The sequence below is a fragment of the Malaclemys terrapin genome, chromosome 1, assembly GCF_027887155.1.
Source record: "Malaclemys terrapin pileata isolate rMalTer1 chromosome 1, rMalTer1.hap1, whole genome shotgun sequence".
Taxonomy (NCBI): Eukaryota; Metazoa; Chordata; order Testudines; family Emydidae; genus Malaclemys; species Malaclemys terrapin.
In genome coordinates, this window is record NC_071505.1 from 241,607,649 (window position 1) to 241,634,417 (window position 26,769).

General features: G+C 45.8%; 1 protein-coding gene across 3 annotated transcripts in view; it reads left to right on the forward strand.

Annotated features, from left to right (window-relative positions):
- Positions 1 to 26,769, forward strand: part of SH3RF3 (SH3 domain containing ring finger 3) — a 402,883-nt gene that overhangs the window by 315,168 nt on the left and 60,946 nt on the right. For all 3 annotated transcript variants that reach the window (XM_054010738.1, XM_054010746.1, XM_054010753.1), the window contains 2 exons: positions 21,874 to 21,974; positions 25,258 to 25,428. In XM_054010738.1, coding sequence (XP_053866713.1) covers positions 21,874 to 21,974; positions 25,258 to 25,428 — 272 coding nt within the window. The remainder of the gene's footprint in view (positions 1 to 21,873; positions 21,975 to 25,257; positions 25,429 to 26,769) is intronic.

The window sequence follows — 26,769 nt, forward strand, 5'->3', positions numbered from 1 at the left end:
CACCCAGGGGGAAAAATTGGTGGGTGCTCTGCACCCACCACCAGCTCCCTGCCCCGCCCTCCCACCCCAGCTCACCTCCCCTCCGCCTCCTCCCCTGAGCACGCCACATCCCCACTTCTCCCCCTAGCTCCCAGCGCTTGCCGCCATGAAACAGCTGTTTCGCGGTGGCAAGCGCTGGGAGGAAGGGGGAGGAGGGGAACACGGCGCGCTCCAGGAAGAGGTCGGGGTGGGGATTTGGGGAAGGAGTCCAATGGGGCGGGGAGGGGGTGGAGTTGGGGTGAGGACTTTGGGGAAGGGGTTGGAATGGGGGCGGGGCAGGGGTAGAGTTGGGGCAGGGCTGGGGGTGAGCACCCACCGGTGCCGGGAAAAGTTGGCATCTATGCTCAGATACCACAAAATATGCTCTGAGGAGAAAGTCTGGGATACACGCCTTAACAGACTTAAAACTGCCTTCACCAAACAAGAATGCTTCACCAAAAAAAGGCGATCTCATCATGGAATGGGCCACCCAAATACCCCAAGAGAACTTGCTTCAATGCAGGGGGGGAAAAACCCTCTGACTGCACATCCTTAGTTGTCACTTGTCACCCCACACTGGAACCCATACAGGGTATCATTAAACAATTACAACCCATACTCGATGGGGATCCCATCCTGAAAGAAATCTTTCCCGGAACCCCCTCTCTGCCCTTCACACAACCTCTCCGCCCCGCAAGCTCATCATCAGAAGCAAGCTCCTCACTGACCAGGCCACATCAACTCAAAGTTGCATCACATCCTGCCAGAACAAAAGATGCAAAACCTGCAGACATCTCTCCACTGCAACAATGATCAGTACCCCCTATAACACACCTTTCAAGATCCATAGGTCCTACACATGCCTATCACACAACATGCGGTGTACCTCAATCCAGTGCACTAAATGCCAACTATGTGAATGAAACCAGACAATTACTATACTCTCTAATGAACTCACCCAGCAAAATGATAAAAAAGACAAAACCACCCTATCACCCATGGGCAAACACTTTTCACAAAACAGTCACTCCATATCTGATCTCTCAGTTCTCATCCTCAAAGGAAATCTATACTGGGAATTCAAATTCATTACTTTGCTAGACACTAAAAATCATGATCTTAATAAAGACACTGGATTTAAGGGTTATTCCAACAATCTGCAACCTACTAACCCCCTTTTTTTGTCCTATGATTGCAGAGGTGTTAACAAGCCACTTCATCTTGAATTGTCACTTAGAATAAGTGCTAACTACTTATAGATTCATAGATTCATAGATTCTAGGACTGGAAGGGACCTCGAGAGGTCATCGAGTCCAGTCCCCTGCCCACATGGCAGGACCAAATACTGTCTAGACTATCCCTGATAGACATTTATCTAACCTACTCTTAAATATCTCCAGAGATGGAGATTCCACAACCTCCCTAGGCAATTTATTCCAATGTTTAACCACCCTGACAGTTAGGAACTTTTTCCTAATGTCCAACCTAGACCTCCCTTGCTGCAGTTTAAACCCATTGCTTCTTGTTCTATCCTTAGAGGCTAAGGTGAACAAGTTTTCTCCCTCCTCCTTATGACACCCTTTTAAATACCTGAAAACTGCTATCATGTCCCCTCTCAGTTTTCTCTTTTCCAAACTAAACAAACCCAATTCTTTCAGCCTTCCTTCATAGGTCATGTTCTCAAGACCTTTAATCATTCTTGTTGCTCTTCTCTGGACCCTTTCCAATTTCTCCACATCTTTTTTGAAATGTGGTGCCCAGAACTGGACACAATACTCCAGCTGAGGCCTAACCAGAGCAGAGTAGAGCGGAAGAATGACTTCTCGTGTCTTGCTCACAACACACCTGTTAATACATCCCAGAATCATGTTTGCTTTTTTTGCAACAGCATCACACTGTTGACTCATATTTAGCTTGTGGTCCACTATAACCCCTAGATCCCTTTCTGCCGTACTCCTTCCTAGCCAGTCTCTTCCCATTCTGTATGTGTGAAACTGATTTTTTCTTCCTAAGTGGAGCACTTTGCATTTATCTTTGTTAAACTTCATCCTGTTTAACTCAGAACATTTCTCCAATTTGTCCAGATAAACAATCTATTCCACCTTGTATTTAATTGTGACACTCTGGGTATGTCTACACTGCAGTTAAACACCTGTGGCTGGCCCAAATCAGCTGACTCAGGTTCACAGGGCTTGGGCCACAAGACTGTTTAATTGCAGTGTAGATGTTCAGGCTCGTGTTGGAGCCTGTGCTCTGGGACCCTGTGAGGGGGAAGAGTCCCAGTGCCCAGGCTCCAGCCTGCACCCAAATTAGGGTGACCAGATTACCAGTATAAAATATCGGGACGGGGGCGGAGCCAAAAAAGGGGGGGCGGAGCCAAAAAAGGGGGGGACGGAGCAAAAAAAAAAAAGTTTTAAGGGGCCTGGGGCATTAGCAGGCCCCGTGCGCTGCCCTCCCCACGGAGCCTCCCGCCCCCTGGCCCGCCACAGGCATATGTGGGGCGCAGTGGGTCCGGGCGGGGGCAGCGCGGAGCAGGCAGGAGCCGGGGGGGCGGCAGGGGCCGAATCCCCGCTGCTGCCAAGGAGCCCCGTGCCTCTCCCGCCCACTTGCGGCTGTGGCTCCTTCCCGGCGGGACGCGCCTCCCGCTGCCCCGGCCACATGAGGCGCACGTCCCCCGCGCCTAGTCTCCCTCCCACCGGGAAGGAGCAGCTGGACGCGCACCGCATGTGCGCGGGGCAGGCCGGGGGTGCGTCCCGCCGGGAAGGAGCCGCAGCCGCGAGTGGGAGGGAGAGGCGCGGGGCTCCCTGGCAGTAGCAGGGATTCGGCCCAGGCCCCTGCGCCGCCCACCTGGCCCCTGCCTGCTCCGCGCTGCCCCATGGGCTGCAGGGCTGGAGCAGCCTTCAGGCTGCACTCCCAGCCCCGGGTGCAGAAGCCCTCTGGCGCGGCGGGGGGGCTCACAGCTGAGCCCCCCGTCTCCCTCCCTTGCCAGCCCCCCTTTGCCCGTCCGGTGCCCGGGTGCTGGAGCTGACTCACCAGCTCCAGGATCCAGGCACCGCCACCACCCCCTCCCTCCAGGCTTGCACCGCCATGGAGGAATGCTGGGGAAGAGGTGGGGCCAGGGCGGGGATTTGGGGAGGGAGCCAATGGGGGAAGGAGAGGGCGGAGCCGGGGCGAGGGGGGCCCAAGCGCCAGAGCGGAAGGGAAAATTTCTTCTTTGTCCAGTGTCAGGGACAAAGAAGCAAATATCGGGACAGTCCCGATAAAATCGGGACATCTGGTCACCCTAACCCAAATGTCTATACCTCAATCAAACAGCCCCATAGCCCAAGCCCTGCGAGCCTAAGTCAGCTGACAAGGGCCAGCCACGGATGTTTAATTGCAATGTAGCCATATCCTCCGAATAACTTTCCCAGACTTGAAGAAGAGCTCTGTGTAGCTCAAAAACTTGTCTCTTTCGCCAACAGAAGTTCATCCAATAAAAGGCTACCTCACCCACCTTGTCTTTATTCTAGGGTTGATATTTACTTCACTGCAATATTTTTCTTTACCTTTTCACAGCACTGCATATACTTTTTAACACATACTTGCCCACAAATATAAAGCACTGCTGTATTATAAAAGTATTTTAAAAAACAGTATTATAAAAATGACCTTTACATTTCACTTATTATGCAAACATGTTGTGGCTTTTGTTGATTTAAACCAGACCCTTCATGTTGTTTTGACATGGTTTTTGTTCATCTATAAGTTGCTACATTATTATAAGCCACTCATTTCTCCAGAAAGACACACATTATACATGTTCAACAGTGATATGTATCGGGACAAAATCAGAGTATGAAATCACATATAATAAAAGTATTTCTGCATACCATTTAACTAGCAATTGAAGACTGCAAGCTTTACTAACTTGTTCATTGTTATACAAGTGGTACCAACTCAGCTGCTTCCCACTAGCTAATACTTTGTGTATAGGTTTCTTATATTATTTTGAATTCATTTGGAAATGTGTGGTGGCCTTTTCATTTACTAAAAGCTTAGAGCTGCTTGGAGGTAAAATTATGAGCTTCAAACCACAGCAGCTGGAAAAAATAGCACAAACACAACACATATTGGAAAACAATAAGAGTTGGAAACAAAGCATTTCTGTTGCAAGAAGCGTTGCTTTGATCTCCATTTCATTGGCTTTTAAGAGAATTTGCATGTAGTATGCTTGATTCCGACATGCTGAGTATACGCCATTAAACATAAGAACTGCCATTGAAAAGGTAATAGTGGCTGTCCATCATGCAGAGTGTTCTGACATGCCCGTTAAATGAATTTTTATTGAAAATGTAGTAACGCTGCAGGCCTGTGATAAAATTGAAGTTGAATTAGGTAACTGGTGCAGAGGAGCTGTCCATAACTGAGATGCCCTAGACAGCTGACGAAGTCTCATGGCACACTAATTGTGCTTAAGCCTCAGATGGCTCATCTTGCTTCCATTTTCACCCCTTATAAATTATTCTTCCCTGCTTTTGGAAAGGTCATAGGTCAGCCCTGCTCTAGGTCCCCTGGTTTTTGACAGAAAATGCATCTCATGAATAATGAAGCATGGCTTTGTGCACACCAGCATAGTGTCTGAGTGAGGAGGAAAGGTTGTCAGAGCACCGTGTCTGTATTTTGAACAGTTCTTACCTTGTATGGGGAATCCATTTGTAATTCTTTGCGTGAAAGAGCAGGTATTCTAACTGCAGGCCACGCATTCTGGACAGGCTAAGAAGAATGAGTCTTGGCACATTCTCTTCAACCCCAAACTGTGACAGTATTTGAAAACAAAAGAATCCCCTTGAAATGACTGTCTCTGTATAAATCATTTGGAAATGTTGAATTTTAGCTGAGAAAATGTAAACATAGACCACTTTTAAAGCTGCAAACTGTTGAGTCTGACAGGTAATATGGGAGAGCTGACTGTGGGAAGCATATGGATTATATTTACAATCAGAGTTGGGCCAAGAGCAGAACCTTGAACCTTAACCTTGAATTTGTGTGTGATGGAGGGCAGGACTGGGGAAGTAAAATTCAAACCCCTCCCCAGTTGTGGTTTGAGGTCAAATCCAAAACTGATTAGGACCTACTACCCGGTTCAGCTGTGAACAAAGACTGACCAGAACAGTTTTCACGAGATTTTGCCCAAAGATAACTGAAATTTCACAAGAACAGCTGATCTCATGAGAATTCCACCATTCTAGATGACAGAAATCAGGTGATATCAATTGGAGCAAAAAATTGGAGACAGCATGAGAGCTTTTGGCATAGTTTAATCTGAAATCACCCTTGGCCTTTATATACCATGAAACTGTAGGCTAAAAATATCTGGAACTGGAGCCAAAAACTGCCTTCTCAGCCCATCTCTATTTGAAGTATATCATCAACAAATCTTGTGACTTCATGCTTGTTTTAAAGCACAGAGTTTTATGGGGGTTTGCACACACATGCCCATGTGTGTGCTGTATTATAAAAATATATTTTAAGATAAACAGAATTTAAAAGGTTTGTTAGCATGCACTACACTCATTGGAGTATTACATTTCTCTTCAAAGCTTTTGTAATCTAAAGATACATTATTTGACTGATTCTCTAGGCTTGTTATATAAGCTAATCAGAATCCAATACAAAGCAGTCATCCTAAAGAAATGACCGGTTTAAGTAGTTGTTATACTCCTTTCATCCTATACTTTTGGCGTCAATCTAGTTTAAAAGGTTTTTCAAGAAGCCAAAAGCTTAGTTATATACTCTAGCTAGCTAAAAAAGCATATACTTTATGCAATATTTGAGAGAGTTTTATTGAACTGTGCAGAAATCTCATTCCTGCAAAATTAGCAAAACAAAACAAATAAAAGATCATTTTTCCCAGGTTCTAAACAGGGTAGAAACCCCAAAACCTTTTACCACTGGAATCATTTTGTGCAGATTCATCTTGGTGATTTATGTTACCTGCCAGTCAACTTCTGACATTGAAGAATCAGGAGCATATAAATATACAAGCTAGAGGCTACTTTTTACAATGCACCAGAACATCCTGTCCTTCCACCATATAATATGTGTATGCACAATATTTTAGGGAAAACGATTACAATATACTCTTTTCTTATTGTTTGTTTATTTATGAAATATTTATATTGCAGTAGCACTTAGAGGCCCCAGGAGTGATTAAGGCCCCCTTGTGCCAGACACTGGACAGATACATATTCCTTGAATAACATTTAGGGGAGACTAGAACACTAGTGCTAACTGCTGAAAGGAGAACTCTGAAATAGAAATGGGGGGATGTGCAGAAAACTGATTAAAATGTACCGCAGATGTTATAGGGAAAGACTCTAAACAATTCATTTTAGAGGCCTAGGAAATTTCATACCAGACTGGCCAGCAATGTATACTGCACCTAGTCTATGGACAGAGTTCCCGCTGATGTTAATGCATAGTTCATAGATGAAGTTGACAAAAATAGGTTATTACAAACCCAAAGCTGTCTTTAGAATAAGGTGTAGAGGTAAGTGGAGGCTAAGGGGGCTCATTTACATGAATTCTCCACCTCTGATCAGCTTCATTATTCACATTTATGGAACAGATGTGTGTGGGGGGGGGGAAAGGGCGTGTCCCATTTTGAACCAAAGCCAACTTGGTGCTAGAATAGGCTGACCTAGTGCTCAGCTGTACCGCCATCCATGCACTGCCTTTGGGGGCTTGAGTGCCTCAGAAGTCTGTAATTTGTGGGCTACATCAGGCACTAAGTAAATGACAATTAAATAAGATCAGCTACAGCAGGGGTGGGCAAACTATGGCCCGGAGGCCGCATCCGGCCCTTCAGACATTTTAATCTGGCCCTTGAGCTCCCACCGGGGAGCAGGGTTGGGGGTTTACCCTGCTCCGGGCATGCTATGGCTCCATGTGGCTCCCGGAAGCAGTGGCATGTCCTCCCTTTGGCTCCTACGCACAGGGGCAGCCAGGAGGCTCTACACACTGCCCCTGCCCCAAGCACTGCCCCCGCAGCGCCCATTGGCCAGGAACTGTGGTCAATGGGAGCTGCAGGGGCGACGCCTCCAGACAGGGCAGTGCACAGAGCCACCTGATCACGCCACTGTGTAGGAGCCGGAGGGGGGATATAAGGGTGCGGACTCGCCCCATGCGGCGCCTCCTGCTGGTCTCTTCTGGAAATTAGCTCAGCCCAGCTCCGGAGAGCCCTCTGCAGGCCGGTGATCCGCCTTACCACTGGCCCCCATGTCCCTCCCAGGACCCCGGTGTCCCTTTCTCTGGGTTGCTGCCCCCCTGGCAGTACCCCCACACTCTGGGTCTCCCCACCCAGGGGAACCCCCACCCACTAACCCTACCTCGCCTCAGTGTAAGGCCACTGCCAGTCACCATCTAGCCCCAGTCCCTGGGGCAGACTGCAGTATACGCCACTCATCACAAGCAAGGTTGGGTTTGGACCTGCTGCTTTGGCCTATCCCTGGGCTGCCCTCTGCAACCCCCAGTACCTGTTGGCCTAATGCTAGGCCACAGCCTGGGACTTTCCAGGCTGGAGCCTTCCCAGCTCCTCTGCCTTTCCCCAGCCCTGCTCTACTCAGGTACCCTGTCTCTAGCCCGGGCAGCCAGGCCCTTCTCTCTCTACACTCAGAGAAAGACTGTCTACTTGAGCTCCTGGTGCAAGCCTTTATAGGGCCAGCTGGGCCCTGATTGGGGTGTGGCCTCAGCTGAGCCTGCTTCCTCCCAATCAGCCCAGCTTTTCCCCTACCACAGTCCTCTCCCAGGGCTGTTTTAAGCCTTTGCAGGCAGGAGCGGCTGACCACCCAGCTACAGGGGACATGCTGCTGCTTCCAGGAGCTGCTTGAGGTAAGCGCTGCCAGGAGCCTGCACCCCTGACCCTCTCCTGTGCCCCAACCCCCTACCCCAGCCCAGATCCCCCTCCCACCCTCTGAACGCCTCGGTCCCAGCCCGGAGTATCCTCCTGCACCCTCAACCCCTTATCCCCACCCCCAGCCAGAGCCCTCACCCCCCCATACCACAACCCCCTGTCCCAGCCCAGAGCCCCCTCCCACACCCTGAACTCCTCATTTCTGGCCCCACTCCACAGCCCATGCCTCCAGCTGGAGCCCTCTCAACCTCCCACACCCAAACCCTCAATTTCGTGAGCATTCATGGCCCACCATACAATTTCCATACCCAGATGTGGCCCTTGGGCCAAAAGGTTTGCCCACCCCTGAGCTACAGTATTTGTAGAAGACAGGCAGTAGGTGGCATTTGCCCAGCTGCAGCTGTAATTATTTGTGTATGTTTGTTTTTACACCTATACCATTATAAAAGAAAGTCTTTTTCTGGAACTGGTAACACCCTTTTAGCTCCCACTTTGGTAATTAACATTTCATGAGGCCACTTGATCTTGCTAGAACACTTTTCGTCAATAGTCAGTAGCACTGCCGTGCATCAAGTGCATTATTATTAAGTGCATTATTTCTAGGAACATTAAGGCCTACAGTGATTGCCAGAGTCATTGTTTTATGGAGTCAGTGAATTAGAGAAATGAGTAGCATGAATCTCAAGGACCATTAGCCTGTTTTCTAGCTGGAATATTTCAGGAGGATGGTGTATTAATGTGTGTGTTGAATATCTGAGTGTTTCTCCCTTATTATACAGTAATAAAACAAACCCTTGGAAATAAGATGTAAATATGCATTCAAAACATTAAAAGACATTTTCCTTTGAATTAATGAATGTGGCAAATGCCCTGTGGTGAGACTGTGCTGGATTTGCTTTGAAGTCAGAATCAAGATTTCTGGTTGGTGATTTTATTGACGATAACATATTTTTTTGCAAAGGCTGCAACTTGCAAAACTTCTGTACTCTGTCCCTAGTTTTATCACTGTCTTCATAAGTCTCATGTCCCACCAAGAGCCTCTCTTATTCCCTGAAGGCATAAAGTCTTTTAAAATGTAACCATCAAAAATGGCATTAAAGTAATAGTGAAGATCTGACTTAAACATAAAAAAGACAGAGAAAAGAGAATTCAGGAAGGAAAACTTGCCTGCCAGCTGTCACGCTGTTGAAAGGGAGTGGAAGGGAAAGCACCAGGAAAATAGGTTTGGGATGAAGTTTCTGCCCTGTTTGATGGTCTTTACTTTTAATTTCCTGGTCTCTGGAGGCTTGTCAGCCCTTCAGTATTAGTTTACTCTGAAACCCATTAGTCTATGGGACTGTTCATTCCCTTGCTACAAAGGATTCCTCTGTCATCAGAGTTGGATTAAGGCAATCCGAGACCCCAGCCACACTTGCACATGGAACCCCCTTCCTTGTCCATGGCCCCACTTCTCCTTTTTTGCACTTCTTGCAGGCTGAGGAAATGGAACTTGGTGTGGGTGCCCCTGCTGACACTAGCAGAACATAGCTGTAAAGGGGTAGCAGCTGCGAGGGCTACATACATTCAGCTTCTGCAGTGGTGTCATCAGGGGATTGACCAGACCAGTGGCTTTCAGATTTAATAGCCCATGAATATGAAAGGGAAAGTTCACACACCTCCGAATTGTTGTTTCAGGCTGTCTGCAGAGTCAGGTAGGTATCTCTGCACTGGTTACACTTGCTTTATGTTTTCAAGGTTTTCTGTGCAACCACAAGAGCTAGAAATGTGTTTTGTTTTCTAATGAAAACTGAAATGGTGACATCATCCCACAACTCCAGGAGTCAGAGCTCCTAGGCATGGGCTATAGTACCTATGTCCCAGTCCAGCCCTGTCTGTACATTGCACTGTGGTGCAGAAGAAAGATGGGCAAGTTGGGGCCATTGGATCTGCCCACATGGAAACCCAAGAGCCAAACTTAGCAATGTCAGCAGTCCCTCTACTCCAGTTCCCCAGATTAACCAAGCACAACCTGTCTACATGGGTGAGAAGGCCTTGAACCATGTGCTGTGACTGAGGCCTGGTCTACACTGTGAGTTTAGGTCGAATTTAGCAGCGTTAAATCAAATTAAGCCTGGACACGTTCACACGGCTAAGTCCCTTTTTTCGACTTAAAGGGCCCTTTAAACCGGTTTCTTTACTCCACCTCCGATGAGGGGATTAGCGATAAAATCGGCCTTAGCGGGTCGGAATTGGGGTAGTGTGAACGGAATTTGACGTTATTGGCCTCTGGGAGCTATCCCACGGTGCTTCATTGTGACCACTCTGGACAGCACTCTCAACTCAGGTAGACAGGAAAAGCCCCGCAAACGTTTGAATTTCATTTCCTGTTTACCCAGCCTGGTGAGCACAGGTGACCACACAGAGCTCATCAGCACAGGTAACCATGATGGAGTCCCAGGATCGCAAAAGAGCTCCAGCATGGACAGAACGGGAGGTACGGGATCTGCTCACCATATGGGGAGATGAATCAGTGCTAGCTGAACTCCGTAGCAGTAAACGAAATGGCAAAATATTAGAAAAGGTCTCAAAGGCCATGAAGGACAGAGGCCATAGCAGGGACGCACAGCAGTGCCGCATGAAAATTAAGGAGCTAAGGCAAGCCTACCACAAAGCCAGAGAGGCAAACGGAAGGTCATTGGATCTGCCCACATGGAAACCCAAGAGCCAAACTCAGCAATGTCAGCAGTCCCTCTACTCCAGTTCCCCAGATTAACCAAGCACAACATGTGTACGCGGAGCTGCATGCCATGCTAGGGGGTGCAGCCACCACTACCCCAACCGTGTGCTTTGACTCCTTCAATGGAGAAACACACAGGGAAGAGGGTTCGGGGTACGAGGAAGATGAGGATGAAGATAATGTAGATAGCTCACAGCAGCAAGGAAGCGGAGAAACCGGTTTCCCCAACAGCCAGGATATGTTTATCACCCTGGACTTGGAACCAGTAACCCCCGAACTTACCCAAGGCATGCTCCCAGACCCTGAGGGCACACAGGGGACCTCTGGTGAGTGTACCTTTGTAAATATTACACATGGTTTAAAAGCAAGCGTGTTTAATGATTAATTTGCCCTGGCAATCACGGCCAGTACAGCTACTGGAAAAGTCTGTTAACGTGTATGGGGATGGAGCGGAAATCCTCCAGGGACATCTCCAGAAAGCTCTCCTTCATGTACTCCCAAAGCCTTTGCAAAAGGTTTCTGGGGAGGGCTGCCTTATCCCGTCCACCATGGTAGGATACTTTACCACGCCAGGCCAGTAAAGTCTGGAATCATTGCATAACAAAGCATGGCAACGTATGGTCCCGGTGTTTGCTGGCATGCAGACAACATCCATTCCTTATCTCTCTTTGTTATCCTCAGGAGAGTGATATCATTCACGGTCACCTGGTTGAAATGGGGTGATTTTATTAAGGGGACATTCAGAGGTGCCCCTTCCTGCTCTGCTGAACGGAAATGTTCCCCGCTGTTAGCCACACGGTGGGGGGGAGGGGTGAAGTGATCATCCCAGAGAATTGGGTTTTGGGGGGGAAGGGGGGTTAGTTGGGTTTGTGCTGCATGTTAACCCAGATACCGCAGCCCCTCCTTTTACATTGCAAACCCATTTTAAATGGCCAACCCAACGGGTGCTTGGTATGGGAAATGAGGGCGCTAGTGTTTGAAACCATTCCCACATGTTAAGAAGGTTAAAAAAGCCAAAAGACTGCGGCTTACCATGGCTGCCTGCAAGCCGAAATCTGTTGCCTGGCACTGCGTGAGTGATCTCTCACACCAAACCGGAAGGCCCTCCATATAAGAGAAAAAATGCGACCTTGTAACGAAAGCACATGTGCTGTGTAATGTGAACAGCAAAATTTAATGTGAAAGAGTGTACCCATTGTTCTCTTAAAATGTGTCTTTTTAACCACCTCTCCCTTCTCCTCCACCAGCTGCAAATGTTTCTCCTTCACAGAGGCTAGTGAAGATTAGAAGGAGAAAATGGCGGACTTGGGATGATATGTTCACAGAGCTCCAGATGTCCTCCCACGCTGAAAGAGCACAGCAGAATGCATGGAGGCAGTCAATGTCAGACTACAGAAAAGCACAGTATGAACGAGGAGAGGTGGCGGGCTGAATCACGGGATGAACAGAGCAAGTGGCAGGCTGAAGATGATAGGTGGCGTTAGCTTGCAGATAGAAGGCAAGAGTCAATGCTCCAGCTGCTGGAGCATCAAACTGATATGCTCCAGCGTATGGTTGAGCTGCAGGAAAGGCAGCAGGAGCAGAGACCGCCGCTACAGCCCCTGTGTAACCAACAGCCCTCCTCCCCAAGTTCCATAGCCTCCTCACCCAGACGCCCAAGAACACGGTGGGGAGGACTCCGGCCACCCAGTCACTCCACCCCAGATGATTGCCCGAGCATCAGAAGGCTGGCCTTCAATAAGTTAAAGTTTTAAACTGCAGTGTGTCCTTTTCCTTCCCTCCTCCCCCACCCATCCCGGGCTACCTTGGCAATTATCCCCCTAGTTGTGTGATGAATTAATAAAGAATGCATGAACGTGAAGTAACAATGACTTTATTGCCTCTGCAAGCAGTGCTCGAAGTGGGGAGGGGAGGGTGGGGTGGTTGGTTTACAGGGAAGTAGAGTGAACCGGGGCGGGGGGCGGAGGGTTCATCAAGGAGAAACAAACAGAAGTTTCACACCGTAGCCTGGCCAGTCACAAAACTCGTTTTCAAAGCTTCTCTGATGCACACCGCACCCTGCTGTGCTCTTCTAACCGCCCTGGTGTCTGGCTGCGTGTAATCAGCGGCCAGGCGATTTGCCTCAACCTCCCACCCCACCATAAATGTCTCCCCCTTACTCTCACAGATATTGTGGAGCGCACAGCAAGCAGCAATAACAATGGGGATATTCTTTTTGCTGAGGTCTAAGCGAGTCAGTAAGCTGCGCCAGCGCACTTTTAAACATCCAAATGCACATTCCACCACCATTCGGCACTTGCTCAGCCTGTAGTTGAACAGGTCCTGACTACTGTCCAGGCTGCCTGTGTACGGCTTCATGAACCATGGCATTAAGGGGTAGGCTGGGTCCCCAAGGATCACGATAGGCATTTCAACATCCCCAACGGTTATTTTCTGGTCCGGGAAGAAAGTCCCTTCCTCCAGCTTTTGAAACAGATCAGAGTGCCTGAAGACATGAGCATCATGTACCTTTCCCGGCCAGCCCACGTTGATGTTGGTGAAACATCCCTTGTGATCCACCAGGGCTTGCAGCAGCATTGAAAAGTACCCCTTGCGGTTATGTACTCAGTGGCTTGGTGCTCCGGTGCCAAGATAGGGATATGGGTTCCGTCTATCGCCCCACCACAGTTTGGGAATCCCATTGCAGCAAAGCCATCCACTATGGCCTGAACGTTTCCCAGAGTCACTACCCTTGATATCACCAGGTCTTTCATTGCCCTGGCAACTTGGATCACAGCAGCCCCCACAGTAGATTTGCCCACTCCAAATTGATTCCCGACTGACTGGTAGCTGTCTGGCGTTGCAAGCTTCCACAGGGCTATCGCCACTCACTTCTCAACTGTGAGGGCTGCTCTCGTCCTGGTATTCTGGCGCTTCAGGGCAGGGGAAAGCAAGTCACAAAGTTCCATGAAAGTGCCCTTACGCATGCGAAAGTTTCGCAGCCACTGGGAATCGTCCCACACCCGCAACACGATGTGGTCACACCAGTCTGTGCTTGTTTCCCGGGCCCAGAATCGGCGTTCCACGGCATGAACCTGCCCCAGTAACACCATGATTTGCACATTGCTGGGGCCTGTACTTTGTGAGAGGTCTATGTCCATGTCAATTTCCTCATCACTCTTGTCGCCGCGCTGCAATCGCCTCCTCAGCTGGTCCTGGTTTTGCTTTGGCATGTCCTGGCTCCGCATATACTCCAGGACAATGCGCGTGGTGTTCATAGTGCTCATAATTGCCGCGGTGATCTGAGCGGGCTCCATGATCCCAGTGCTATGGCATCTGGTCTGAAAAAAGGCGCGAAACTAGTATCTGACGGACAGAGGGAGGAAGGGAGGGGCAAGTGACAACATGGCATACAGGTACAGGGAATTAAAATCAACAAAGGTGGCTGTGCATCAGGGAGAAACACAAACAACTGTCACACAGAATGGCCCCCCCCAAAGATTGAACTCAAAACCCTGGGTTTAGCAGGCCGTTGATTTCACGGAGGGGGGAAAGCAAATGAATACAGAACAAATCTATTTTTTACATCTTAAGCTGGCAGACGACGGTGCAGCATGACTGATAGCCCTCGGCATCTTCTAGGTGCTTGGCAGAAAATAGCATACTACGACTGATAGCCATCATCGTCATTGGGAAGGCAGTACGACGACGACGGATACCAGTCGTAATATACCATCTTCTACCAAAAGGCAATGGGCTGCTGCTGTGTAGCAATGCAGCCCCACATCTGCCAGCCCCACGTCTGCCAGTACCCAGATCGCCGATGAAGGCTACCAGTCATACTGCACCGTCTACTGCCAAAAGGCAATTAGCTGCTGCTGTGTAGCAATGCAGTGCCACGTCTGCCGGCACCCAGATGACATATGGTGACGGTGAACTGAGCTGAGCGGGCTCCATGCTTGGCGTGGTATGTTGTCTGCACAGGTAACCCAGATAAAAAGGCGCGAATCGATTGTCTGCTGTTGCTCTGATGGAGGGGGAGGGGCCTGATGACATGTACCCAGAACCCCCGCAACACTGTTTTGCATCATTCAGGCATTGGGATCTCAACCCAGAATTCCAATAGGTGGCGGAGACTGCGGGAACTGTGGGATAGCTACCCATAGTGCAACGCTCCGGAAGTCGACGCTAGCCTTGGTACTGTGGACATGGTCCGCTGACTTAATGCACTTAGAGCATTTTATGTGGGGACACACACCATCGGCTGTATACAACCGATTTCTATAAAACCGGCTTCTATAAATTCGACCTAATTTCGTAGTGTAGACATACCCTGAGAATTCCTTTGCTCAGTCTCTCTCTGTTTGTGTGGATCTTTCTCATTACAGTCTTTCTACTATTTTTCAGAGTTTAGACCTACAATAGCACAGAGGGTGCTACTAACAGAGCACAATGAGCCACCCACAGGTGTGCAGCATCAGAAGATGTTCTTCAGCATCCAGTTGTGCATTCTCCTTTCTAATCTGCTGGCCAGCTGTACATTACTTCAGAAGAATCAGCTGTCATTTAAAAGAAAATAACTCTTTGCTATTTCACAGCTTTTTGTTAAATACAACAAACATGGGGCATTATTTGGCTCAGGGGATTGGTTATAGGAAAGGAAGTCCCTTACTTTTAGATTGCTAGTTTAAAGACAGTATAGAGTGCTAGTCATCTTCAGGCTGTTTAGTGGCCTATCAGTTTTGGTATGGGTTAGTGATCTCAGTCCAGTTTCTAGGAGCAGCCTCCAGATCAGAACACTACTACCACTATTTCAATAAATAGCTTCCCAATAGGGGGGCATTATAGTGTGATTATGTATGGGGTCATTGGAAACATTCTGGAATAGCAGCATGTCTCTGGAAAGCCGAAGATGCCATGTACTGGCCAAACATGATCTCAGAGAATATCAGAGACCTGCTGTGGAGTTGTGATACATGTGGGGAAATACAGGCCAATCAGGAAAAAGAGACAATGAAAATAAATAGCATTCCCAACAGTCCTTGGAGCCAAGTGGGAATGGGCCGTTTCATAGCAAACCATAAAAACTAGCTCATTACTGTAGACTACTATTCAGCCTTCTGGAAATTGGATGAACTGGCAGACACTACCTCAGCAGCCATCATAGGCAACGCAATGAAGCATTTCATGGTATCCTAAACTGTATAGCTTCAGACAATGGACCCAAGTTCACTTGCAGTGAGTTTGTGCAATTTATCCAAAATGGGACTTTAGTCACATGACATCATTATCATACCACAGCCAGTCAAAGAGCAAAGCTGAATTGGCCGTTAAAATTGCTAAGACTTTTTAAAAGAGAGCTGCAAAAGCAAAGAAAATATATGGCAGGCCATTCTTAAATGGAGAAACCCCTCCCAGAAGGCATTCACAGCAGCGTGGTACAACGCTTGATGGCAAGACTCATCAAGGCATACTTTGGTGCCTATAGCCCCAACAACCAGGAATAGAAGGAGTTATGGACAAAAAAGAAGACAGACATGCAAAAGCCAAAGCCTGCTACAACTGAGAAGATAAAAATGGATCAGAACTACAATTGGGAGATCCTGAGAGGATCAAATTATCTCCTCAGAACAAATCATGCACTTGGAAGGAAGCTACATGGGTTGGACAAGTAAAGATAAATCTTCATTCATATCATGCAGCAGTCGATGGACATATATTTTACTGAAACTGCAAATACAGTCATCCACTGCGTGTGCCAGACAAAAACATGGATGCAGGGGATAATATATAGTCTTTGCTGAGGCTTGATCAGCAGTACACAGAAGGAGCATAGGCAGACAAGTAACAGGTAGATACTGAAACAGACTCACAAAACTCTACACTACCAGAACAACCAAGACAGTCTCCTGTCATCACAAGACAGACTTGCACTTGCTCTAACATTAAACCACCGGCAAGGTGTACACAAGCCTTTGTCCTAAACTAAGGCCATTGAAGAACAAACACAGAAGAAAATGCATTAGTTTTTGGTGCACTGAAAAACCACAATTGGCTCTAGTTTTTCTCCCTTGTTGTCAGACCTGGCAGAAAGGCATGGAGACTGAACTCTCTGTCGGGAGAGGCAGTTCCTCTAGGTTAGTTTGAGGTAAACTCACAGGGTAGTATGCAAGAGCTTGTGGGGCAAAAGTCAACATGGTTTCTCTAAAGGGAAATCGTGTCTTACTAATCTATTACAGTTCTTTGAAGGGGTCAACAAACATGTGGACAAGGGGGATCCAGTGGACATAGTGTACTTAGATTTCCAGAAAGCCTTTGACAAGGTCCCTCACCAAAGGCTCTTACGTAAATTAAGTTGTCATGGGATAAAAGGGAAGGTCCTTTCGTGGATTGAGAACTGGTTAAAAGACAGGGAACAAAGGGTAGGAATTAATGGTAAATTCTCAGAATGGAGGGGGGTAACTAGTGGTGTTCCCCAAGGGTCAGTCCTAGGACCAATCCTATTCAACTTATTTATAAATGATCTGGAGAAAGGGGTAAAAAGTGAGGTGGCAAAATTTGCAGATGATACTGAACTGCTCAAGATACTTAAGACCAAAGCAGACTGTGAATAACTTCAAAAAGATCTCACAAAACTAAGTGATTGGGCAACAAAATGGCAAATGAAATTTAATGTGGATAAATGTAAAGTAATGCATATTGGAAAAAATAACCCCAACTGTACATACAATATGATGGGGGCTAATTTAGCTACAACAAATCAGGAAAAAGATCTTGGAATCATTGTGGATAGTTCTCTGAAGATGTCCACGCAGTGTGCATAGGCGGTTAAAAAAGCAAACAGGATATTAGGAATCATTAAAAAGGGGATAGAGCAGGGGTCGGCAACGTTCGGCACGCGGCTTGCCAGGGTAAGCACCCTGGCGGGCCGGGCCAGTTTTATTTACCTGCTGACGCGGCAGGTTCAGCCGATCGCAGCCCCCACTGGCCGCAGTTGGCCTTCCCGGGCCAATGGGGGCGGCGAGAAGCCGCGGCCAACACATCGCTCGCCCGCGCCGCTTCTCGCCGCCCCCATTGACCCGGGACGGCGAACCGCGGCAAGTGGAGGCCGCGATCGGCCGAACCTGCCGCGTCAGCAGGTAAATAAAACTGGCCCGGCCCGCCAGGGTGCTTACCCCGGCGAGCCGCGTGCCGAACGTTGCCGACCCCTGGGATAGAGAATAAGATGGAGAATATATTATTGCCCTTATATAAACCGATGGTATGCCCACATCTTGAATACTGCGTACAGATGTGGTCTCCTCATCTCAAAAAAGGTATACTCGCACTAGAAAAGGTTCAGAGAAGGGCAACTAAAATGATTAGGGGTTTGGAGAGGGTCCCATATGAGGAGAGATTAAAGAGGCTAGGACTTTTCAGCTTGGAAAAGAGGACACTAAGGGGGGATATGATAGAGGTATATAAAATTATGAGTGATGTGGAGAAAGTGGATAAGGAAAAGTTATTTACTTATTCCCATGATACAAGAACTAGAGGTCACCAAATGAAATTAATAGGCAGCAGGTTTAAAACAAATAAAAGGAAGTTCTTCTTCACACAGCACACAGTCAACTTGTGGAACTCCTTACCTGAGGAGGTTGTGAAGGCTAGGACTGTAACAGCATTTAAAAGAGAACGGGATAAATTCATGGAGGTTAAGTCCATTAATGGCTATTAGCCAGGATGGGTAAGCCCTGTCGCAGCAACGCTTTAACATCAGCTGTGTACCAGCCCATACCAGCAGCTACTTTTACTGCTACGCTGTAACGGCCCATAACGGCCCACTTTCATCTCTGCTTCCCACCCCCCAGTCAGGATCTGCCCATTCCCGAACCTCTTAATCCAGGAGCGGTGGAAATCAAGCACCCCAATCCGGGCTCATTTTACCTCATGGCCCACTTTACTCATCCAGCTACTGAATGGTTTATGAAAGACCTAACGAGGATTTTCCCACCGGTGATCAAACCTACATCTCAATGGGACCTTACTCTCATCCTGTCAATGCTCACAGGTCCATCTTTTGAACCTATGGCAACATGCCCCATGACCTACCTGTCCATAAAGGTAGCATTCTTAGTGTCTATCACTTCGGCCAGGAAAGTCAGCGAGCTTGGAATCATTATGGCGGACCCTCTGTAAACAGTTTTTCACAAAGAAAAGATTTATCTTCAACTACACCTCAAGTTCCTTCCCAAGATTGTTTCTAAGGCTTGGTCCACACTGGGGCGGGGGATCGATCTAGGAAACGCAACTTCAGCTACGAGAATAACATAGCTGAAGTCGACGTTTCCTAGATCGAACTAAGCTTACTTACTGTGGGTCCACGGAGTGCAGGCAAGCTCCCCCGTCGACAGCGCTTCCTCCTCTCGGCGAGCAGGAGTTCCGCAGTCGACGGGGGAACTCTTCTGGGATCGATTTATTGCGTCCAGATGAGACGCGATAAATCGATCCCAGAAGATCGATCTCTACCCACCGAATCAGGCAGGTAGTGTGGACCTAGCCTAAATTTCACATCAATCAAAGTATACACTTATCTGTATTTTTCCCAAAACCCCACACTTCCACTGAAGACAAGAGACTTCACTCCTTCGGCATGCCCTGGTGTTCTACCTGCAAAGAACCAAACCTATTAGAAAATCACCAAGACTTTATATCGCAACAGTGATAGAGTGAGAGAGAGAGATCTCGCGGTCAAGCCATGTCCTCCCAGAGGATTTCTGAGTGGCTCTTGGGATGCATCCTTGAGTACTATAAGTAGCAAAAATCTCTCCCCTGGGGATAGTGGAGTCATAGCTCACTCCATGCGAGTATAAGCTATCTCCACGGCATCCCTATATGATGTTCTGCTGCAAGACATGTGCAAGGCAGACACCTGGAGTTCTATCCACACGTTCCTGACACACTATGGTTTAGTTCAGGGGTCGGCAATGTTTCAGAAGTGATGTGCCGAGTCTTCATTTATTCACTCTAATTTAAGGTTTCGCGTGCCGGTAATACATTTTAATGTTTTTAGAAGGTCTCTTTCTATAAGTCTATAATATATAACTAAACTATTGTATGTAAAGTAAATAAGGTTTTTAAAATGTTGAAGAAGCTTCATTTAAAATTAAATTAAAATGCAGAGCCCCCCGAACTGGTGGCCTGTATTCCACATGTGGGTGGAATAGTGTGAGTGCCACTGAAAATCACCTTGTGTGCCGCCTTCGGCACGCGTACCATAGGTTGCCTACCCCAGGTTTAGTTCATGTCTCGGCTATGGATGTAGCAGTGGGCTCTGCAGTATCGTAGATATCTTTGCTACCAGCTTCCTCACACCCACCTCCAATCTGAGCACTGCTTGCCAATCACCCACATGTGGAATACACATCACTCGAAGAAGAAATGGAGGTTACGTACTATAACTTTGAAATGTGTGGTCTTATCTGTATTCCACTCCCTGCCCTCCTCCCCTCTGCTTTGGATCCTGTGGGATTGTGGGAGAGGCTTCAACCTGCACTGACTCTCATACCCTGGGTCGGGGGCACAAGTTGATCTCTGGCGCAGGTACAGGCCAACAGACACATGACGCCTGCTGCACATGTGTACCCATGTGTGGAGTACAAAGAGGGACCACACATCTCGAAGAACCAGTAAGTAACCTCCATATATCTTGGCAGCCTCTAAAAGTACACAGCCAAATTCTTCCCACAGATATGCACCCATGGTTTCAAATGACTTCAATATGAACTCAGAATCAGTCCGTATGGTGTATTTCACAGATGTTAATGCTTCAATATTTGGTTCTTTGGACCTTAGAGTTGCCTGAATTTTAGTTTGGTGATGCTTTTTTGATCCTGAAAAGTGCTGAGGGATCACAGCTTTTGCTTCAATTAGCATTGTGGGTGCTCAGCAACTCTCAGGGTTAGGCCTTTATTGAAGTTAAAAATGTAGTTACTAGATTTATACAGATTCCAGGTCCATTACAGGGTACAGTGTGCAGTAGTTTGAGAGACCCCGCTTTTGTAAGACCCCATTCATCGTGAGGTATCTTGAACATGCTGTAGCGTCAAAAGTTGATCTACTTCCATACAACTTTAGGGCTGTGAACTTTCCAGTTAAAATAATACCTACCTCTCATAGAGCACTTTTCATCAGTAGATCTCAAAGCACTTAACAAAGGAGGTGTCACAAGCATAGCCTTGTGCTCCTGTCTTCTCGTACAATTATCTCTAACACCTCTGGCTTGTTGTATTATCTCATCTACCATCCCTTCACAGTCCTGTGCAGCAACTCTGTTTACAGTGGCATGCAAACATTTTGCCGGAGAAAGAACTCCCTTTATCCTTGCCCTGTTAGCCTCTCCCACTCTCTCTCATTCCCTTTTCTTGCACTTCCTTCCTGGGCACCTTTCAACTCTTCCAGTTAATGGGTTAACTAGCTCCTTGGCTCCCCCAGTTCATTCTTATCTAGTAATTAGCCCTAGCTTCCCTCAGTCAGGCCCATCTCTGGGAAAACTAATTTGACTTACAGTGACCATAGTGCTGGTTCAGAGCACTCTGTTGCAGGAGGCCAGTATCATTATCCCCATTTTACAGATGGCAAAACTGAGGCACAGAGCTGGCTTGCCTAGGGTCACCCAGCAGGCTAGTGACAGAGCAAGGAATGGAACCAAAGTCTCTTGAATCCTAGTCCAGTTCTATATATACCCAGCCACACTGATGTCCCTGTTTTCATTTGCACTACCATCTGTCTCCGTTCTTTAAGGAGATAAAGGTTCCTGACCATAAAAAGCAATATTCAAATATGATCACATCAGTGAGTGAAAATTATCTATTTTTCAAAAAATATACGAATAATTAACCAAAGTATTACGGAAAAGAAAATGAGCTAGTTAAAAAAAAATGTTCTTATCAAAGTAGACACCATTTCAGGGGACATAAATATTGAACTGGTTTTATAAACTAGCCAAGTGGACTTGCTTTCTAAATGTTTTAAGGTTCATATGCAAGTTACAGCTGAACTATTCTGACATGCCTGTGGAAATGTTATTAACAAGCTACTGTCCCTTGTGCCTGAAATGTATTCTTGGAATTTCTGAGGCTAAAAGCGCATGTTGTCATACAATATCAGTAAGGTGGCAAATCTGAGAAATAGGCTTTGCTTGGAAATTCACAAAGGATGTATTTTATCCTCTATTTTAGGAAATGATGTATTTCACTTCTTGTGTATCTTATTTGTATGTTTTCAGGACTCCTCCTCAATTGGAACAGCTACAGTGGCTGGACCCAGAACAAGTGCAATAATTGGAGATCAGGGAACACCGACAAAGGTCCAGCTCCCCCTCAATATGTAAGTAGCCAGTTCATCTTAATCACACTCAGGCATTTTGCAAATCACTTGTGGTTTTGATTTTTTTTTTATTATTATTTGAAAGAGTAGTTCTCATAGCAGTAGTTCTTTGAATACAGTTATCTCAATCTCAAACCTTCTGCTGAAATTGAAAAATGAACAGTGAAAGGTCAGGTCACCTTTCTTTACATAGTCCTTTTTTTAGCTTACAGAATATTTATTACAGTTATCTGAATCATTGCAAAGCAAATGGAGTGCCTATCTGCTAGAGAAAGCCTGCTCCCTTAAATTAAAAGCTTTAGGAAGGCCAACTCCCATACATTGGAACAACTGAGTCAATCATCATTCAGATGAACTGTGTCTAACCATAAAAAGTAGTCCAATCACATTCTTCAGTACAATAACCAAAGACATCAAATGGAACATTTTAAGTGCAAGAATATCGTGAGTGTATAAATACTGGATGGAAGAACAGTAGGTTGATTAGATAGGGTATAGGAGCAATAGGATCTATTATAATAATTCTCTTCTAGGCCAGTGAATATATTGGGTACCTATGTCATTAAACTACCGAACCCCTTCTTCTAATAAAATATATGAAAACCCAACTGAACCTTAACATACATATGTTTGTATGCATAATGCCCTAAAAGCGTAGCTGAAATTCGCACACGCAAACATGTAAAATGAGATGACAGATCTACTTTAAACAGAATAGGAAATTCAAAACCATGAAAACTAGCCCTTAGTAAACCCATTCTGCCACAACGAGTACTAAAGCTTAGAGGATACAAAACATCATTCATTGTTCTGAGATTCTGATGAGAGAATCGTATCGTTACTCTGCAGTCACTCTGTGGAGCCTGTGTGATATTAATGTGATGATACATATTGAGGCAAATCCTTCTCCTACCTTTTCAGATGCTTAGGGCCCTGGTGGAGTTCTGCTCTGCAAGGGAAGATTCCCTTACATATTGATAAAATCAGTGCTCAAGTCCTTAAAAAAAAAAAAAAGGTTCCAGAACACATGATTTCAAGAACAAGAATACCTTAGGACAGGTTGAATCACTGGCTGGAGGTGCAGGGATAGTTATCAGTAGTACCAGAACCGGCTTGCACATGCTCTCAAACATGAGAATTTATATCCCTTCCAAACACTGTGTTTTTTTTAAAAACCCTTACTACTGTAACTCCAGACATTCTTGCTGTCCATGTGTATGTGTAATCCCTTTATGAATCCTGCTAGCTTTTGGCATCAGTGCTTTCCGGAACATTCCAGCACAACTCAATGCTGGATAAAAGGGGTAAGTAGGTCTAAGACCATCTAATTTAGACTAAGTTGTACCACCACTTTACACATGACCTCTGAATTAGGCCCACAATATAAAGACATAAACAAGTACTAATCAGAGGCGAGCCATGCTTCTTGATCCCAAGTTGTGCAGCCTCCACACTCTCCATTGTATCCTAACAGAGCACTGTGATGAGGGATGAGCACTGAAGCATGTAGCACTGTTTCATGTCACGCAGATGCATTTCAGTGTTCTTCAGTTCATATGCAGCCTCGTGTTTTCTGTCAGGTGAGCACCAATAGAGCTGATCATTGCTACCTGATTATACAGACTGAACAAAAAATATGCAGAATGGTTTCTCCTGTCTGTTGACTAATGAAATATAATTATATCACATGCACATGGTAAACGGAGCCAAGTACATCAACCTAAGCGTGCCCAGAGGAGCTGTTATCAAATATTTTGTATTCTACTCATTACTGTTGTTTATTTACTGGCTGCAAAAGAAAAAGAAAAGTCTACTGGTAACATAAAGGAATAAAATAGGAAAAACTAATAGGATTTATTCTTCAATTATATTTCCTAAAGAGCAGAAGTAAAAAGCCAAGCATCATTTTTATTGGTTGCAGGTCTACAATCACTGTGGTTATAGTTTTCATTATTTCTTTGTTTCTCTGCTACTAGGTATGCACTGAACCCCTTCTAACCTTTCCTCAATATGAGGATATTCTGCTACATTTTGTAGGGTAAATTCAGTTTTCACAGCATTTGCCCATTTGTTCTAGTCCTTCCGTACTGCCTTCAAAACAACACTCAGGAATGAGCAATCATAAACAGGGATGGTTGGAAATCTCCTTTTGTATTGGTGGCAAGGGGATAGTGTCAAAAAACTTGATTGTTATAAGATAGAAGGTGCTGTGGGGTGGTTGTTCTTGTTATTTTTTCCTTAACAGGCTTCCTAGCTATCCCCCAAAGTACAAGCAATCATTCTGAATTTTCAGCAAGCATCTCTCCAAACACTGGGACTAATTTTAACAGCTATAAGTTGTAGTATTTCATAGCATGAGTCATGTCCCTGAAGTAATGAAGCAAGAACAAAAGAGAGATGAAAGGAAAGATCATAAACAAAGGGAATAAATAAAAGTATAATTAAATATATAAAAAGTTATGGCTATTGAGATCAAGATTAAGTTGTGCTTATTGAGATAAAGACTAAGGTTATATGCATACTGCATACAAAAAACATAGGGTCAACTCTGAATCCTTGCTGTGGAGAAACTCCCATTGATTTTAATGGGAGTGTTGCCTGAGTAAGGATGCCATGGTTTGGCCCTAAGACAGTTGTTAAAAGAGTATCATCTTATCCACACACACAGAAATGTAGGAATTCTCATATTGGACCAGTATCCTCTTTCTGGCAGTGGGTAATACAAGATGAAAAAACCCTATAGCAAGCATTTGTGAAATAATCTGCTCGTAAGAAAAGTTTCTTCCTAATCCCCAAAGTTAGAGGCTGGATCATGCTCTGAACCATACAAATTTATATCCTCTCCAGACATTTGGCTTTTTAAAAATACTTAATATTGTAACTCTGGACATTCTTGCTACCCATATGTATATGTAATCCTTTTATGAAACCTGCTAAAGTCTTGGCTTCAGTGCTACTTTGTGGCAGTGAGTTTGGCTGGCTGATTGTGCATTGTGTGAGAAAGTATTTCTGTGTGTCAGTTTTAAAGTTCTGCCTTTTAATAAAATAAACTATCCCCTTTGTTCTCATATTGTGAGCGAGGATGAATAGCAGTATTTGATCAGCCAGCTCTGTGCCATTCATTATTATGTATACCTTAATTATGTCCCCTCTTTAGTCATTGTTTCTGAGCAGCATGTGTGTCACAGGGCATTCCTGCACTGTTAGACTGAAATAAGAACCTGAACATCACTTGTTTTGGCATCATCTATACACTCAGCATGTGTGTAACTTCTCCCTGCAGCTACTTAGCTCTGTATGCATACAAGCCTCAGAAGAATGATGAGCTGGAGCTGCGTAAAGGCGAAATGTATCGGGTCATTGAGAAGTGTCAGGATGGCTGGTTCAAGGGGACATCTCTGAGAACGGGAATGTCTGGAGTCTTTCCAGGCAACTACGTGACTCCTGTTTCCAGGTGAGGACCATTGGCCAGAGGTTATTAGGTAGCTCTGCATAGGAGCAGGGATGTACAGAGAGGAGGGCAGGAGTTCCTACTTCTACAGAAAAATAAAAAATGGGTAGATTTAGTTTTAAATTGCACACTCTTCCCCAAAAGCTTTATTAATAGCAATTTTCTACCATTACCATCTTAGGTATCTTGGTTTGCTGGTTTTGGTTTTAGAATCACTCACATTTTCAAGAGACATTATTAATTGTTTAAAATTACTACATTTACAGTTTATCTGGATTGCCTACCCCATTATTTTAAAGAACCTATGAGCTATGGAGTCCATATCCAAAAAAAGGAACTAAAGGAGTTTTACAATAGAGATGAGAAAAATAAGGAGAGATTGTAGTTTGTTTTTCAACACCTCATCATTTTTATTTTGGTTTTGTAAAACTAAAACTGCAGAGTCATTTGAATAGAGGTTCAATTTTATCAGAAACCCCCAAAGTTCAGAGGTGGAAAGTAAGTTTGATAAATTAGTCCTGTTTCAGCCATCTGTGTATCAGAAATAGAACGGAGTGAGAAGAAACACAGTTTTAGGTTTTGCAAAATTTCATTGGTCAGAGTTTTGTTTGGCAAAGCCAAAACAAATGCTGTTTCTGACAGCATTTTATAGAAAACTCGGAAACTTGAGGGAAAGGGTCTAGGTAACTTGTTTCAGATTTGATCCCTCCCTAGTTTACTGCAATATACAGTGTGTGGTATAGACAAAACTAAAGACAAGCATAAATTGCAAAGAAAAACATAATAAATGAAGGGAGTCAAACGAAAACCAAACCAGAGAACCATTTCGAACTGGTATTTTTACTTGAACCAGAACCAAACCGAAACCATAATTTTATCCAATTTACTTACCTGATTTGGAACTGAACTGAAAAAAAAATTGGGCTACTGGTTAAAGGTTCAGCATTTTTAAGCTCAGTATTCTAAAAAAACTACTGTGACCATATTTTCATTATAAAACAAGACAACAAAATAAATAGGCATGTGATTGGTGCTAGAAAGGCCTGCCCCAGTATATAGTAGAACCTCACAGCAGTGGTGGATTAGCCACTGGGCCAATGCGGCCGGTGCCCAGGTGGCCCCTGGAAAAATGAGCATGCCCCGACTTCTCCGCCTGCCCACAGCAAGCCCCCATGCCCTGATCCAGCTCCCCGGCAGGAGCACTGGGGGGGGATGGAGGGAACTGCAGGCAGAATGGGTGGGGAGGGCCCCCACTTGCTCTGGCCCAGGGTCCCAGAAACCTGTAATCCACCTCTGTCTCAGAGTTTCAAACGCCTCGGAAATGAGGTTGTTTGTAATTCTGAA